This window comes from Mastomys coucha, unplaced genomic scaffold (assembly GCF_008632895.1).
Source record: "Mastomys coucha isolate ucsf_1 unplaced genomic scaffold, UCSF_Mcou_1 pScaffold9, whole genome shotgun sequence".
NCBI classification, from domain to species: Eukaryota; Metazoa; Chordata; class Mammalia; order Rodentia; family Muridae; genus Mastomys; species Mastomys coucha.
In genome coordinates this window covers 20,032,639-20,048,622 of record NW_022196915.1, presented here as the reverse complement: position 1 = coordinate 20,048,622, position 15,984 = coordinate 20,032,639, and the positions used below count along the sequence as shown (strand labels likewise).

Here is a 15,984-nt window from a genome sequence, read left to right as displayed (position 1 = left end):
CTTAAAAGATTATAGAGGCTCTGTTTGGTATATGTAAGGAGGGTGTGTTTCCCCTGCTGTGCTTTAACAAGAAAATAAAGATCACCAAAATTCTTTAAAGGGTACTAGTATTCAGTCATTCATCTCTTACACTGCCTATTTAGATTGAGGGCCTACTCTTGCAAGATTGTTCCCACTGCAGATGCCATTTGCAAAGCACAGTTGTAGCTCTTTGCCCTACTTGTTTGTCAACTTGACATAACTAGGATCATTTTGGAAGATGGAACGTCAGTTGAACAAATGCTATTAGATTGACCCATAGGCAAGTCTGTCTGTCCTCCTCCCGTTTTTTACATAATCTACTAATTCCAGTTTGTGTTGTTCATATGTTCATGGGTGTCAGGCTATCCACTGGAGCATGAGTAACCTAATAGTGGCCACCCATCTTTCCCAAAGTGTAATGATTCTTTTCCTCCAGTAGTTGTCAACTGCCAATAGCTACTCAGTGTGGGTCAGGGGCCTTGTCAATTTCCTCATTCATGCTTGTCTTAGTCAGGGTTTCTATTCCTGCACAAACATCATGACCAAGAAGCAAGTTGGGGAGGAAAGGGTTTATTTGGCTTACTTCCACATGGTTGTTCCTCACCAGAGGAAGTCAGGACTGGAACTCAAGCAGGTCAGGAAGCAGGAGCTGATGCAGAGGCCATGGAGAGATGTTTCTTACTGGCTTGCTTCCCCTGGCTTGCTCAGCCTGCTCTCTTATAGAGCCCAAGACCTCAAGCCCAGGGTTGGCACCACCCACAAGGGGCAATTGAGAAAATGCCTCACAGCTGGATCTCATGGAGGCACTTCCCCAACTGAAGCTCCCTTCTATGATAACTCCAGCCTGTGTCAAGTTGACACACAAAACTAGCCAGTACAATGCTATAATTTTGACTGGCTTGATCTTGTGCAGGACTTAGCAGCTAGCCTTAGCTGCTGTATTGATGAGTGCAATAGCCATGTCATGTCTAGAAGACAACATTTCATAACACCCTTCCTCATCCATCCTCTGCCTCTTATATTCTTTCTGCCTCTTCTTCTGTGTTCCCTGAACCTACAGTGGGGTGGGGAATCCTGATATAGGTATGCCATTTAAGAATGAGTCCCTATATTGACTGCTGCCCACTACAAAAAGAAGTTTCTCTGACCAAGATTGAAACAGCCCCCTGGGTCAGATGGCACTCCCTGTGCCTATGGACAGCTGGGGCCTCTAGATCAGCTAGGTCCACTTCCACTGCTGTGAGTTGTTGAAGTGCCTGTATGCCTACCTCTGGGTGAGATCCACTCTGACACATTTCTTTCTTTCCTGAGTTTTCTTTTTAATCCCTACTGGGAGCAGGCACATTTAATTACAGAAATGTATTTGTCATGGAATCATTCTCTTCACACATAATACTTTTTAAAAATTTGACATATAATCACACTGCTGACAAGATAAACTGGTGGTAATTATATGTGGAATTAACTAATACAAAAAAAAAATTTTATAAAATGCATCCGAGACATGTATCATTTGCTATTCTTAATTTGTGGTTTTAAGAAATGTCTCTGGTGGTGGTTGAAAGTGATCAACATTTTATTATAAGCCCTGAGAATCTTAGTAAAATACTTGGCAAAAGTTATTATTAGATGATGTTAGGCACTTAAGCCTATCCCCAGGAATCATTTTATTTTATGTGATTCATTTTTGGATATATGAAGATTCAACCCAAATTATTACAAAAGTGCCTTTAAAACTAGGAATTCTCAGGGTTAGTGTCATCATTTTTGATCCCAAACAGGGTCCTTGGATTGTAGAACTAGTAATAACAAACAAAACCTTGTGTTTAATTGAGACACAAAGAAGACTTTCATTGTTAGCTAAATACAGGAGTAAAAGGGAGAGACTTGAAGATCAACTTTAGTGCCTATTGTGGTCAGGAGGTTATATATACAGTATAGAAATAAATGAGAGGTTTCCAGTACTGGGCATGATTTTCTTGTTGAGTGAACCTTAACACTAATTAAAGAACTATTGATTATAGACAAGGTAAAATGCAGAATTGTAGAGCGTAGTCCCACCTGTCCCTATGTCTACAGCACAACTCCTACACCTAAAGGCTCAGCAATCATTCATTGCAAAGAGGGACTTTAAAGATCATAAGAGACCAGGAAGTTTACTGTGAGATTCGCTGCCTGGAAATGTCAGAGAAGCTGCATCCTTGAAGTTTCAACAATGTGGCTGTCTAAAGGAGGATGACACCAGTAGACATACCATTGTGGAAGAGGGAAAGCCTCAACTCTAGACAAAGAACAACAGGCAACTAAGGAGTAGAAGTCTTAGGGAAGAGCACAAGTAACATTTTACAGATTGAGCAGATTATATATTTAGGAGTGTGTGTGCATATAAGCAAGCATATAATCTATGAAAAAGACATCATGAATTTGAATGGGGTATATGAGAGAGTTTGTGGGGGGAGAGGAGTCAAATGTTGTAATTATAATCTCAAAAACATAAATGTGAAAAGTAAGAAGGCAGAGCAAACTAATCAGTTCATCTCTTTCTTAGAGTTGGGCAGAGATCCAAAAATTTGGGTATCTCATGATAATTTGGATTATCATCCTGATAGGATTTAGAATCACTATGGAAACAAACCTCTAAATATGTCTGTGAGGGATTTTTTTAGATTAGATTAACTGAGATGGGAAGACTCACCCTAAATGTAGGAGTCACACAGTAACATTGGCCAGGGTCCTTGACTGCGTAAAAAGGAGAAAGCAAGCTGAGATTGATCATTCATCACTCCGTGTCAAAATGGATTCAAACTACCTGTTTTAACTCAGTTGACAAAGTTGGCATTCTTTTAAATAACTAATGTTGAGCAGCCTAGAGCCACATTCCTAATAGTTTAAGATATTTGTATTTTGAATGCAGTGTATTTAGAAGCTTAGATATCAGCTAACTGAAGTGTGGTGGTAGTATACCTATATTGTGTTCTGTTGTTTAAAGTACAGGATTTTCTGGTATTGTTTAAAAATTGGCCTCTCCACTGAAGACAGCGTCTTTCTTCTAATTAAGTTCCTCTCCTGATTTTTGAAGGGAAGCCCTCCCAGCACCTCCCCCCTCCCCCTTTATTGCCCTATCAGATGCCTCTGTATGATGTACTGTCACTCCTAATACTCTTCCACCTCAGGGCCCAACTATCTACTTATCCTTGTTTAAAAAACAAGCAAAAACAATTTAAAAAAAAAACCAAACTCATTCTGAAGGGGAACCGGTCTCAACTTCTTTCTTTGTTAACCTACTTTCTTTAGCACTAATCTCTTACCTATCTTAAATTGAACTTCCTCTTGTCTGTTAGAATAGGGAAACGGGGAAGAGAAGAAAGGAAGAAAGGAAGATGATAATGATATATTGATACTAGAAATTGAGTCCATATGAGGCATAGAGATAGTAAAAATGTCCTCTTCAGATATGTTGAGGGCTTAAACTAGCTGCCAAAAGCAAGCCACCAGTAAAGCCCAGAGTGTAAATACAGTACCCAGCCTAGGTATTTAGAACCATGTATCTCTGGCTTCTAGAGTCTTGAGCCATAAGACTTCAGTTGTCCAAGCTTGGAGCTATGGACTCCTGAGTCTGTCAGCTTAGAAGCTCTTAGCACTCAAGCATACAGGTCTGCCTGCAGTAGAAGGGCTACTCAATAACCACTCTTGTTTCTGAGGAGAGCCAAAGGGGCCAGAGCTGATTGAGCTTTTGTGAGCTGTACAGTAGCTTCTCCAGTTTTCCTCTTCTACTCCTAGTTCTTCTTTCTTCTGTAGGCTAATACCAGTGCTTTGCTTGCAATCTTTCAGGCCTTCCATCTGACCTGACCATAGATTATGACCTGGCCCCAGGCTGCCCATGATATTTATTGAGTTAATTATTTGCATTAGAAATTGTCAGTTGGAGGGCTAGAGAGGTGGCTCAGCAGTTAAGAGCATTGGCTGTTATTCTTGAGGATAATAGCCAATTCCCAAGCCAGGCAGTGGTGGCGGATGCCTTTAATTCCAGCACTTGGGAGGCAGAGGCAGGCAGATTTCTGAGTTTGAGGCCAGTCTGGTCTACAGAATGAGTTCCAGGACAGCCAGGGCTACACAGAGAAACCCTGTCTCGAAAAACCAAAAAAAAAAGCCAATTCCCAGCACCTTCATGGCAGTTCACAGCTGTCTGTAATTGCAGCTTTAGAAGAACCAACACCCTCACACAGACACACATGCAGGAAAAACATAAAATAAAAATAAATAAATCATCTAAAAAAAATGATCAGTTGGGTATCAGTTTATTATCATTGCCTTAACACACCCCCAGCCTCTTCCCCAGCAATACACACACTCCAAATCTTTGGATTCCACTGGATTGGTAATTTACTGGGTTAATGAATGGTAGCTTAGAGTTGTCTTACATGCATTTAGTTTGTCTTGCTTGTTTTAAATGGAGTCTTTATGTTACCTAAGTTATTCTTAAATTCCTGGGCTTAAATAGTCCTCACTATATCAGCTTCCAGAGAGCCAGTATTATAGGTCCAACCTACACACCCAGTGCATGTATTCTGAAATAGAATACTTGCATAATAAAGGAGAGATTTGTTTAATATTTAAATGAGGTGGGAAGCCTTGCCTTTTAATCTGATAGGTTACAGAATTGCGGTCAAAACCAAGATGAATTGTTTGATGCCCTAAACACATTAGAAGAGTATTGTTTGTGCACTAATGTATGAAGCCCCCTCCTCTTCCTTGATCAGTGTGTGAAGGCCCATTCCCCTTCTTGACCTTACGTAGGTTTCCTGTCTTGCTTCTATCCTTTCTACTATTGTAATGTACCAGGATATCATCATTGGGTGTTAGAGATTTGTCACAATAAAAGAACCTTGTCTGTTAAACAGGTGTATTATGTGCTTATATTATGTACTGTCTGGCTTTCCTTTGTAAAAATAATTTAATAATAATAATGATGATAATAGTGATTTCTAGAACATGTTTTGAGTTTTGCTGGGATGTGGGGCTTACTAATAAGGCTAAGTTTGATGGTCAGTGATAGCCAAGGATCCTCCTATGCCTACCTCCTGCACACTGGGACTGCACATGGTGCTCCACTTAACCTAGCTTTTTATATGGATTCTGGACCTTGAACTTGGGCCCTCATACTTATGTTACGAGGTCTTTACTGGCTAGCTTATCTTCCCAGCTTCTCGTTATTTTTTTATAAGGAAATTTGCATTTACACCAGTGACTTAAAGATTAGAAAACAGTTCATCATAATAAAAATGTTTTTAAAGAACCAGTCAGGGGCTGGCAAGATGGCTCAGTGGGTAAGAGCACCGACTGCTCTTCCTAAGGTCCTAAGTTCAAATCACAGCAACCACATGATAGCTCACAACCACCCATAATGAGATTTGACGCCCTCTTCTGGTGCATCTGAAGTCAGCTACAGTGTACTTATATATAATAATAAATAAATCTTTAAAAAAAAAAAAAAGTCAGTCAGTATCTGCTTACATGTAACATGTACTGACCAAACTCTGTGATGGCTTTGTTTCTTAAGATGCACTCTTCTTAATGAGGATGACCTAGCAGTCTGTGTTACTGTGGTGAGTGGATTAAGGACTTGGATGTTAATACTATACAAAATAGTTTTCTTAAGTCATGTTTTCTTTTATTTTGCAGCCTTGGTGAATATTTGGATGAAGCCATTAGACTAATTGTTTGCCATCATGAGCAGAAGCAAACGTGACAACAATTTTTATAGTGTAGAGATTGGAGATTCTACATTCACAGTCCTAAAACGATACCAGAATTTAAAGCCTATAGGCTCAGGAGCTCAAGGAATAGTGTGGTAAGTTTTCATTTCAAAGTATGACTAGCAGTTTTGACCTCTTCTCTTTTTAATATAGATCCTTTGGTAAGTATCAACGTCTCTAAAAAAAAAAAAATCAGTGCTATGTAAATGAAAGCCATACTGTGTTAATTTTCCTTGGGGATTACTGGTCTTTTGTTGTTATTATTACTATTATTCATAAAGATGTAACTATTAACCAACACTACTATCTTGATAGGTAAATCGTGACTAAATACTTACTTGGGCAAAGTCCTATAGAGACATATACTGATATCAGGGAAGAGGAAGTGGCAGCCTTGTTCATCCATGGATGCATCGTTTCCCGTAGCTGATTAGTGAGATGTCTCATGGAATCTTCACTTTCGCTCTATGATGAAACGGGAATTTCAGAAATCTTACCACTTTACCCTGGGGAGTAAAGTTAGTAGTACATCTGTTACAAAACTCATGTATTCTAAAGTTGATTTATAAACTAACTTCTATAAAAGGTCCAGGTTTTATAGATGAGCATTATTCTTTATAAATTGAAGTAGAAAATATGCCTTAGGATAGTTCTGCTACTGACATAGAATCACTAAGTTAGCATTATAATCTTGTGTTTGGAGATATGCTAAGCCATACCCAAGCATAATTACATCTTTATTACTTCTTAAACAATTTTATTTAAAATCTGTTAAAAGAAATTGGGAGTGCTTATGATTCAGAATGTCTATAAGGTTCTAGAAAAGCTCTTGCGTCTGTCCACAAATACATGTACACAGAGCTATTCTCTGAAAAATTATTTCTAATAGCAAAAGTTGAAACAGCAAGTCTGGCAGCAGGAAAATAAAAAAAATGATATAGTCAAAACAGCAAAATACTGTACAACATTTAAAATGAACTAGAGCTGTATATGTCAGCCAGGCATTATGAGAAGTAAGCACTGAGTATTAATACAGCGTACAAAATAGTGCACTTTGTACCATTCCTCTGTACTGTGAAATGACTATACATAGAAGAGAGAAACACTTACCTCTGAGAATACAAGAGAAAGAAGTTCTTACCTATAATACGTCTCTTACATATCAGAACAATTGTGGTAAAATAATTATTAGAATTTAATAATAGAATCCTATGAGGGAAACACTGACTTTTATTCTTTTCTAATGTCCTCATACCTTGAGTTTTTAGTTCTTCCTCCAAAACAAAATGTTAAAGGATTTGTGATTTTTATTTAGTCTTTTGTATGTATACATATTATCGGCATAGTCTCCTTTCTATACTCATTGTCTTGTATTCTATTTAAAACCCTGTAATAGTCTCCAATAATTATATCACAATTCCCCCCCCTTCTCTTTCTGTGTGTTTTCCCTACATGTATGTATGTGCGCTGCTTGTGTGCCTAGTGCTTGTTGGGGCCAGAGGAGGGCACTGGTTCCCCTGGAACTGGAGTTATAGATGGTTGTGAACTGCCATGTGGATGCTGGGAATTAAAACTGGGTCCTTTGAGAGAGCAGCTACAGAATTCTTTACTAAATATTTTAAGTAGAAGTCATGATTACATAGTCTGTCTTTCTTGATAGATGTGCAAGGTGAAGGACTCATTTAGACCTTAGACTGATACTAATAATTTGTGCAGCAAGGCTCAAGGGGTAAAGAAAGGAACCTGTCATTAAGCTTTACTGCCTGAGTTCACTCCGCAGGATCCATCTGGTGGAAGGAGGGAACCAATAAACAAAAGTTATCTTCTGTTTTCCATATGATACCCCATCTATACACATACATATTTGCACATACAAAATGCATACATTTTTTTAAATGTAATTTTTTTAAAAAATAAAAGACAAAACGAACTTGTGTTCTAATGCTCACATATGCTCAGTAGATCTTGGGTAACAGTCTAGTTGGAAAAAGTAAGAAGTCTACTTGATTGGTTTGTAAATTTGGTTTTAGAGATTTGTGTTTAACATTTTTTTATTATTTTTTGATTTCTTATTACAGTGCAGCTTATGATGCCATTCTTGAAAGAAATGTTGCGATCAAGAAGCTCAGCCGGCCATTTCAGAATCAGACTCATGCTAAGCGAGCCTACCGAGAACTAGTTCTTATGAAGTGTGTTAATCACAAAAATGTAAGTGGATAGTTCTGAGGTATAGATGAAATCAAGATTTATTCAATACAATACAGGCTTTTTAAAAAATATTAGGGGTTTTAAATTGCATCTCTAGACTGAAACATTATTTAAAATCTGAGGTGATCCTCCTACCACCCCTCACAAATGAAAAAAAAAATGTCTTCTGAAATTTAGATTGGATAATTTCCTAGCATTTAATTTGTAGGAGTCTTAAGGAGGTACTGCTTGAAAAGTATTTTATTCAGAATTGATTTCATCTACATCTTTTTGTAAGACACAAAGGTGACATTTCAAAAAGCTATACAGAGATGAAATCATGCCCATTTTATTTGGACATCGGGATTTAATGGGACACAAAATTCAAACTACCACTCTGTACCTGATCCTGACTTCTTTTAAGTGGTATCAGTACTTAGTTTTACTCAGATAACCACTGATAATAATAGTTGAAGAAAAACTTTACAAATATTTACAGAGAACTAGGAAAACATTTCTAAGTTGAAGATAAAATTTTCATTCATTTTGAAAATAAACAGTTATTGTTGTAGGTTTGCGTTAAATATACTGATGTGTTTGGAATTTTTTTTTTTTGTTTAATGTGAGTACACTGTACACTGTAGCTCTCTTCATACATACCAGAACAGGGGATCACATCCCATTACAGATGGTTGTGAACCATCATGACGTTGCTGGGAATTGAACTCAGGACCTCTGGAAGAGCAATCAGCGCTCTTAACCACTGAGCCATCTCTCTAGCTCCTTAGGAATATCTTAATGCAATAGTTCTTCCAAAGTGGAAGGACATAAACTAGGAGAGAATTGCAATTTTTTAAAGCACTAAACTGAAAGTGCTTGCCAGAGACATTGTCCAAAGAGTTTGTAAAATGTAATGAGTTCCATACTTCTAGTGTAGAAAGTATAGCTCATCACATTTTGAGAGCTAGCCACCTGTAGAACCTTTTGTGTATTACCATCCATCACCATTGGGAAATACATAAATGTTAAGGATTAGGCTTATTATTTGGGAAGTTTATGATGTTTTGATGGTGGTGAACTATAGTGAATTACGTACCACAAAGCAATAATAATTTAGCTGTCAGATAAGAGGGCATACAATAAATGCTGAGATCTCAAGAGGCAAGTTTTTGTGAGCTTCAGCACACTGGGAAGGCTTAATGGAGGCAAAGGAGTAGAAGAAACGGACTTTTAAAGTTGGGGTGAAAGTTTTTTGGAAAAAAGGGGCTGACAGAGTGAGTGTTCAATATCAAGGAAGAAATGGTGGTCTTTCTTGTTGCAGGTGGGAGCCAGATATGGTGCTGTCAGAGTTCTGCTGTGCTCCCTACTTCTGTTAGAGCTGCTCATGCCCCTTCTGGTTTGGACATAGGGTTTTTTTAGAGCTGTGGAAGTGTTGTCTCAGGTTTTCTTTGTTCAATTCAAATGCTCCTTCCTTCACCCTGAGTAGCAGAAAAGATTTTTCCATTTGCTAAATGGTGAATGTAGGGACCATTTACATATGCTTAGCCATCTAAAGTGGTCTAGACTGGACACTCACATACTTTGTTTATTGGATGAGTATAAAAAAATTAATATGGTGAAAACCACAAATGGCAGCTCCACTCTGCCACCCCTGGTGTATAATGGGTATTTTGTAATGTTTTATCTTTTTAGAGCTTTGCTGTTCTGGGCAGATGATCTTGAAATGATGTTTCTATACTCTTTTCAAGGTTTTTGTAATTTTTAGTTTCTCTTTTCACCAGGTCATAGCACACAAATGCTGCATGTCTGATGGATTCCTCTAATAGCTATTGAGGCTTGACTCCTTATTTCAGACTCATTGTCTAACAAGTAATTGTCAAAGTCCTGATAGCAAGTCACATTGCAGCCTGTTGGTTTGAGAAAACTAAATATAGTACTTTTTGTTGTTCACCTTCAGATATAAAAGGTGAAGTGTGGCTATGAGTTTTAGGCAACTCCCTACTCCCCTATACCCCACCGCCCACCCCCACCCAACCACATGCATGCATGCACCTGCTCTGGAATAATATCTTTATTTCAGCTTTACATTTACTGGTTTCACTTGCCAGAATTGCTAAGATTGTCTTCATAATAGCTAGAACTGTTAAGCATATTGTAGAAATTGCCATATTTATCTATCAGAATTATTCAGCTTTCTCTAATTCTTCTTCATGTTCATATGCATGTTATTATTAGAGGCATTTTACCTTTTTGAAATCTTTATATTCTATATCTAGTTGTATTATTCCTCTGTTGCTATTATTCTTTGTTACTTTTTTTTATGTCCTTAGAGGAAAATAGTGTTTTTAGTAAGTTTTTACTTGGTTGTGGTAATTATTTGTTCTTTGATAACTAGTTATAACCCATCTACTAATCATTCCTTGACTTTTCCTTGACTGTTGAGTCTGACTAAGATAATTTCTTGTTTTTCTTTATTATAAAATAGGACAGCTGTGTTTTCATTTGCCTTACAAAATCTCAGTAAGATGTGGTTCAAATACTATTCAGTTAGTTGGATATGTTCACTAATATATGTAAAAAAGAAAGAAACCCTGTGTCCTTTTGCTGTCCTCTGTACTTCCCACACCCAACAGCTCTAAGCATTCATTAACCCCAGTTTTGTTTCCATGTCTTTAACCTTTAATATCTAGCTTGTACTGTTGGTTTTCTCAAATATTAATACAAATAATTTTACTACTTGTCTGGGTCCCCATATATATACTTTATCTGGTTGATTATTTACAGTTGTCCCTCTAACTTAAATAATTCATTTTACCCTTTCTGGCTTAATGTTTTTCTGAATATTTACTGACAGTTGCCTTCTATAAGCAGAGTTTAATGTATACATGAATGGCATCCATTCTGTCCTCATGAAGATTATGTCTAGAGAAACATTCCTTTTCCTAAACTACTGGTAGACATTAAGTGTATTGTTGCATACTGGCCTAGGAAAGCAGATCAAGTAGTTCTTTCTAACAAGGACCGTCTGTGGTCTGGGATGAACTTGTTATGGGAATGAGATTCTATTACAGTGTACTGAATGTAGAAATGCCATGAACAGTAACTGAAGGCCAAGGATGTTGGACTATACAAAGGAGGTCCATCTTTAGGTAATTAAGCTCAGTAAATAAATGACAAACGTAGGAAATAATACATTGAAAGAGTTTTGGGTTTTTTTGTTTTTAAAAAAGCAACATGTTTGGAACTAATTAGTATGGTCAAAGTGACAAGTTTTAATATTTAGCAAAAGGATGGATGAGTTAGTGCTGTACTCTGGGGGACTTCAGATAGACCACTGGGGAGGTTTACTGGCTTTAAATTTTGAGGGTGATAAGTAATAGAATCAAGTCTGTCTTTATAATACTTTATAATTCTCCCATATTATAGATAGTAAAATGGCATCTGAATTTGCTGAAAACTATTGTTAAAGACTCTGCTTGTACTAGTCTATTCAGACTACTACCACAAAATACAGAAGACTATGTGGATTAAAAAGCAAAAGAATTATTTCTTAAAATTCTAGAGGCTAGGAAGTCCTGGATAAGGTCCTGGCTGATTTGGTTCCTGTTGATTATTCTCTTCCTGACTAGCAAACAAACAGTTCTTGCTTTGTCTTCCCATGATGCATAGACATGGAGAAAGAGATCTTTTTGTTATTCTTACAAGACCACTAATCTTACCATTAGGAGGGCCTTGGCCTTATGACCTGATTAACTTAAAGTCGCCAGTTGTAGATGCTCTCATTAGAGTCTATGAATTCAGCATGAATTTGCAAGGAAGATACAGATGATTAGCCTGTCAGTCTAGCATTAAAAGTAATTATAAATAGTCTAGATGTGATTTTTAGAATCCTTGGCTTGTATGCATACAGAAGGAATGGGAAAACAAGATTGACATACTGACTGATGAATGAATAATGTTCTTTGAAATAGTTTATGGTATTAATACTAGAAAAAGAGTCACACTGAGCCTTTTATTATAAAAGGGAGGGTGCTCAGAAGGACCCTCTGAGTACTGCATTTTTGGGAATGATGTACAGATAAATTCTTGAAGAAAAAGACAAATAATATGTAAGAATAATATAGACATTAAAAAAAAAAAGCTTAAGGACAGCAGTGAGACATACAATATTCTCGTAGATGAAATAGTGTGTTTGACTGAAGCTGGAGCCCTGGCTCAGCAGTTCAGAGTACTTGCTGTTCTTGCAGAGGCCCTTAGTTTGATTCCTAACACCCACATAGTAGCTTGCAACTGTTCTTTGTGATCTAGCACCCACTTCTCATCTCCACAACACCAAACATCCACAGTGCACATATATACATTCAGACAAAACACTCATATATACAAAATAGAAACAAACCTTCAAAAATAGAAAGAGAAAAAGAAAATGGCACAGTAAAGTATTATGAAAACCAAGAGGAAGGAAAGGACTGGGATTCCATAGAACTACTGAGTTGTATAAGAATTAGTAGAGCTGGGTGGTGGTGGCTCACGCCTTTAATCCCAGCATTTGGGAGGCAGAGGCAGGCGGAGGATTTCTGAGTTCGAGGCCAGCCTGGTCTACAGAGTGAGTTCCAGGACAGCCAGGGCTATACAGAGAAACCCTGTCTTGAAAAACAAACAAACAAACAAAAAAGAATTAGTAGAAAGTACTTAATATTTATTGACAAATTATGTGGCTATTTATAATAAAATAAGAGCTTGATAGAGTATTCATAAATAGAAAGTATTATATTTCTAAGACCGGTTTCTAAGACTTTTGGGATAGTTTCATAGCAAACTTGAAAGAAAGTTAGAAGCTTGCATTTATCCCTTGCCTCAGCACCCTCAAAATCAGTAGCTACTACCTGGGTTGTACATTTATATACATTCTATTCTTTTTTTGTTTCCAGTGCTAGGAAATGTACCCAGAGACTCTATATGCCTAGTAAACATGACCACTGAAGTATGCTCTCAGCCCTAAGGTTCACTTGGTTTAAGAACCTGTGAGCTTGAACAAATATGGTATTTTTCTGTATTTCCTTTATAGCACTCATTTTTATTTGTCCAAAAGATCTTCTGGCCTGATCTTTTTTTTTTTTTTTCTGTTTTCCCTAGCAATGAAATTTTAATAAATAAGTTTACTTATGCTTTGGGTATAAAACTGGAATGATTTTAAACTGTTAGTGAATTAGGAAGTAGTTTCTAATGTTTCTATTTCCTTGCTTTTGCCACAGATAATTGGCCTTTTGAATGTTTTCACACCACAGAAATCCCTAGAAGAATTTCAAGATGTGTAAGTGTGGTAATTAAAATGCTGTTAATACAAAGTTTTGATAGTACCTATCTGTAGATTGTTGCTATACACTTTAGCTGTTATCTTTTTCTACCCATGAAGTTACATAGTCATGGAGCTCATGGATGCAAATCTTTGCCAAGTGATTCAGATGGAGTTAGATCATGAAAGAATGTCCTACCTTCTCTATCAAATGCTGTGTGGAATCAAGCACCTTCACTCTGCTGGAATTATTCATCGGGTTAGTAGAAAAATATCACCATGTTCTTTTCTAAGGATTTTTTTTTTAAATTTTGTGTATTTTGCTTGCATGTATTTAAGTGCACAACATGCATGCAGTGCCTGCAGAGGCCAGAAGAGGGCATCAAATCCACTGAAACAGGAGCTATAGACAATTGTGAGCTGCCACGTGGGTACTGGGAACCAAACCTCAGTCCTCTGCAAGAGCAGCAAGTACTCTGAACTGTTGAGCCTTCTCTGTAGCTCTCCATGTTCTTACCTTTTCAATCACTGAAGTGAAATTCATAAAACAAGTTACGATCTGAAGTATTTTGTAGCAGTCCATGCACAATTATTGTACATGTATGTCAAATTCTAAAACTTTCATCACCCTTTATCTAGTGAAAACTATATCCCTTAAATTGTCACTCTTCATTTTGTCTCTTTCCTCAGAGCCTGGAAATTCAGGACAATGGATTTACCTGTCTTAGATACCTCATATAAATGTAATAATATACTATATGGCCTTTTGTGTCAGGCTCCTTTGACTTAGTATAAAGTTTTTATTGTGTCTATGCTGTGTCATGTATTAGTATTTCCTTTTATGAATGAATAATATTCCATATGTAATATTCTACAGATAATTTTTGTGTTGCTACCTTTCAGTTAAATACTGTTTTGCTATGAAAACTCATGTACAAGTATTTATTCAATCTTTGTTCTTTAGTCTTTCTGGGTAGGATTGTTGAATCATGTGGTATTCACTTTTTGAGGAACCATCAAACTGTTTTTCAAATTTTATATTCCCAGAATCCATATATAATGGTCCAGTTTTTTTTTTGTTGTTGTTGGTTTTTTTTTTTTTTTTTTTTTTTTGCAGCATTGCCAGTGTTTAGTACCTGATCTTTTCATTTTAGTCATCACAATGGCTATGGAGTGGCATTTTATTGGGGTTTTGATAAACATTTTCCTAATGGCTAATAATGGTTGTGTTAATTACTTTTCTATTGCCATGACAAAACACCATGACCAAGGCAACTTATAGTGGAGAGAGTTTACTGGGGGCTTACAGTTTCAAAGGGAGAGGCCATGACTGTCATGGTGGGGAACATGGCAACGGCAGGCAGGCAGGCATAGCACTAAAGCAATAGTCAAGAGCTTTATCTGCCACCAGCAACACAGTGAAAGCTAACTTGAATGATGTGAGCTTTTGAAACCTCAAAGCCCACCTCCAGTTATACAACACACCTCCTAACTCTTCCCAAACAGTTTCACCAACTGTGAGCACAGTATTCAAGCATATGATCTTATGGGGGCCACTCTCATTCATGCTACCAAACTAGTCAAGGATCTCTTCATTTGTTGGTTGGCCATTTCAGTATTATTGAAAAACATGTATTTTTAAGCCCTTGTTTCTAAATCAGTTGTTTGCCTCTTTATTATATTTTAGATTTATATATATATTCCAGTTCTCTCTATATATAACCATTACCAGACATAATTTATAAATTTATATAGTTTTTACTTTGCTAATGATGTCTTAATATGTAAATGGTTTTAATTTTCATGAAATATCAAATATTTGTTATTTCATGTGGTCTTGTGTCTTGCATAAGAATCTACTGCCAAATTGAGGTCATAAAAATTCAACATTGCTTCTTTTTGTAAGGTTTTGGTCCATTTTGAATTTATGTTTTGTATATGGTCTCGTGCAAAAAACCTATCTTCATTCTCCCATGTTTAGAAGCTTAGTTGTCCAAGCTCTCAGACAATTGTATTGGTATCTTTGTAGAATCCTGGTTAGAAATAATGTTTTTTTTTCCTGCCAGTTTTATATAATTAGACTTTATGTCCCTATTTTAGAATCACACTTTTACAAATTTTATTATTTTTAAGTATGTGTGTGTTGCCATGTGGATATGGGGCACATGGATTCCAGAGGTGGTAGGATCCCCTGAAACTGTATTTACAGGATTTAATTGAGCTGTCATTTGGATGGTAGAGGCCAAACCCAGGTCATCTGCAAGGCTTAACTACTGAGCCATCTGTCCTATATCAGTTACACATGTAACTGTACTGCTTTGAAATAGGATACTGTGACTTCTGTGTTCTTTCTTAGTAGTTTTAAAAGCCCTTTAAGTGCATTAGAATTTGGAAATTAGCTTCTCCACATCTGTAGAAAAAAAAAAAAAGCCAATGGACTTTTGACAATGCTTTCATTAAATATGAAAAATGAGCTGGTTGGTGGTTTTATCACTTCCTACGTGACTCTAGCTTGTTTGTCTTGAGAGCTTTGTAAGCCTAAGATCTTTCCATTTCCTAAGTTGTGTTAGTCTATAGTACTATAAGTTGGGCATCTGAAACAGCAGAAGTTATTTTCTCACAGATCTCAAGTCTCCAAAACTTAGATGAGGTCCATAAGCACTCTCTGTAGCTTCACATGGTTTTTCCTTTGTCATAGAGTATGTCACTGTGTTTTTTCTGACC

The 15,984-nt window shown here is 36.9% G+C and overlaps 1 protein-coding gene across 5 annotated transcripts in view; it reads left to right on the top strand.

The window, feature by feature from the left end:
- The window catches only part of Mapk8 (mitogen-activated protein kinase 8), a 65,321-nt gene that overhangs the window by 27,979 nt on the left and 21,358 nt on the right, over positions 1-15,984 (top strand). For 4 of the 5 annotated variants that reach the window (XM_031362870.1, XM_031362869.1, XM_031362872.1 and 1 more), the window contains exons 2-5: positions 5,704-5,872; positions 7,856-7,985; positions 13,220-13,278; positions 13,381-13,519. In XM_031362870.1, the coding sequence (XP_031218730.1) occupies positions 5,751-5,872; positions 7,856-7,985; positions 13,220-13,278; positions 13,381-13,519 (450 nt within the window). In that variant the 5' untranslated portion in view covers positions 5,704-5,750. Of the gene's footprint in view, positions 1-5,703; positions 5,873-6,092; positions 6,296-7,855; positions 7,986-13,219; positions 13,279-13,380; positions 13,520-15,984 lie in introns of those variants that run through there. The other variant, XM_031362873.1, reaches the window with a different exon arrangement.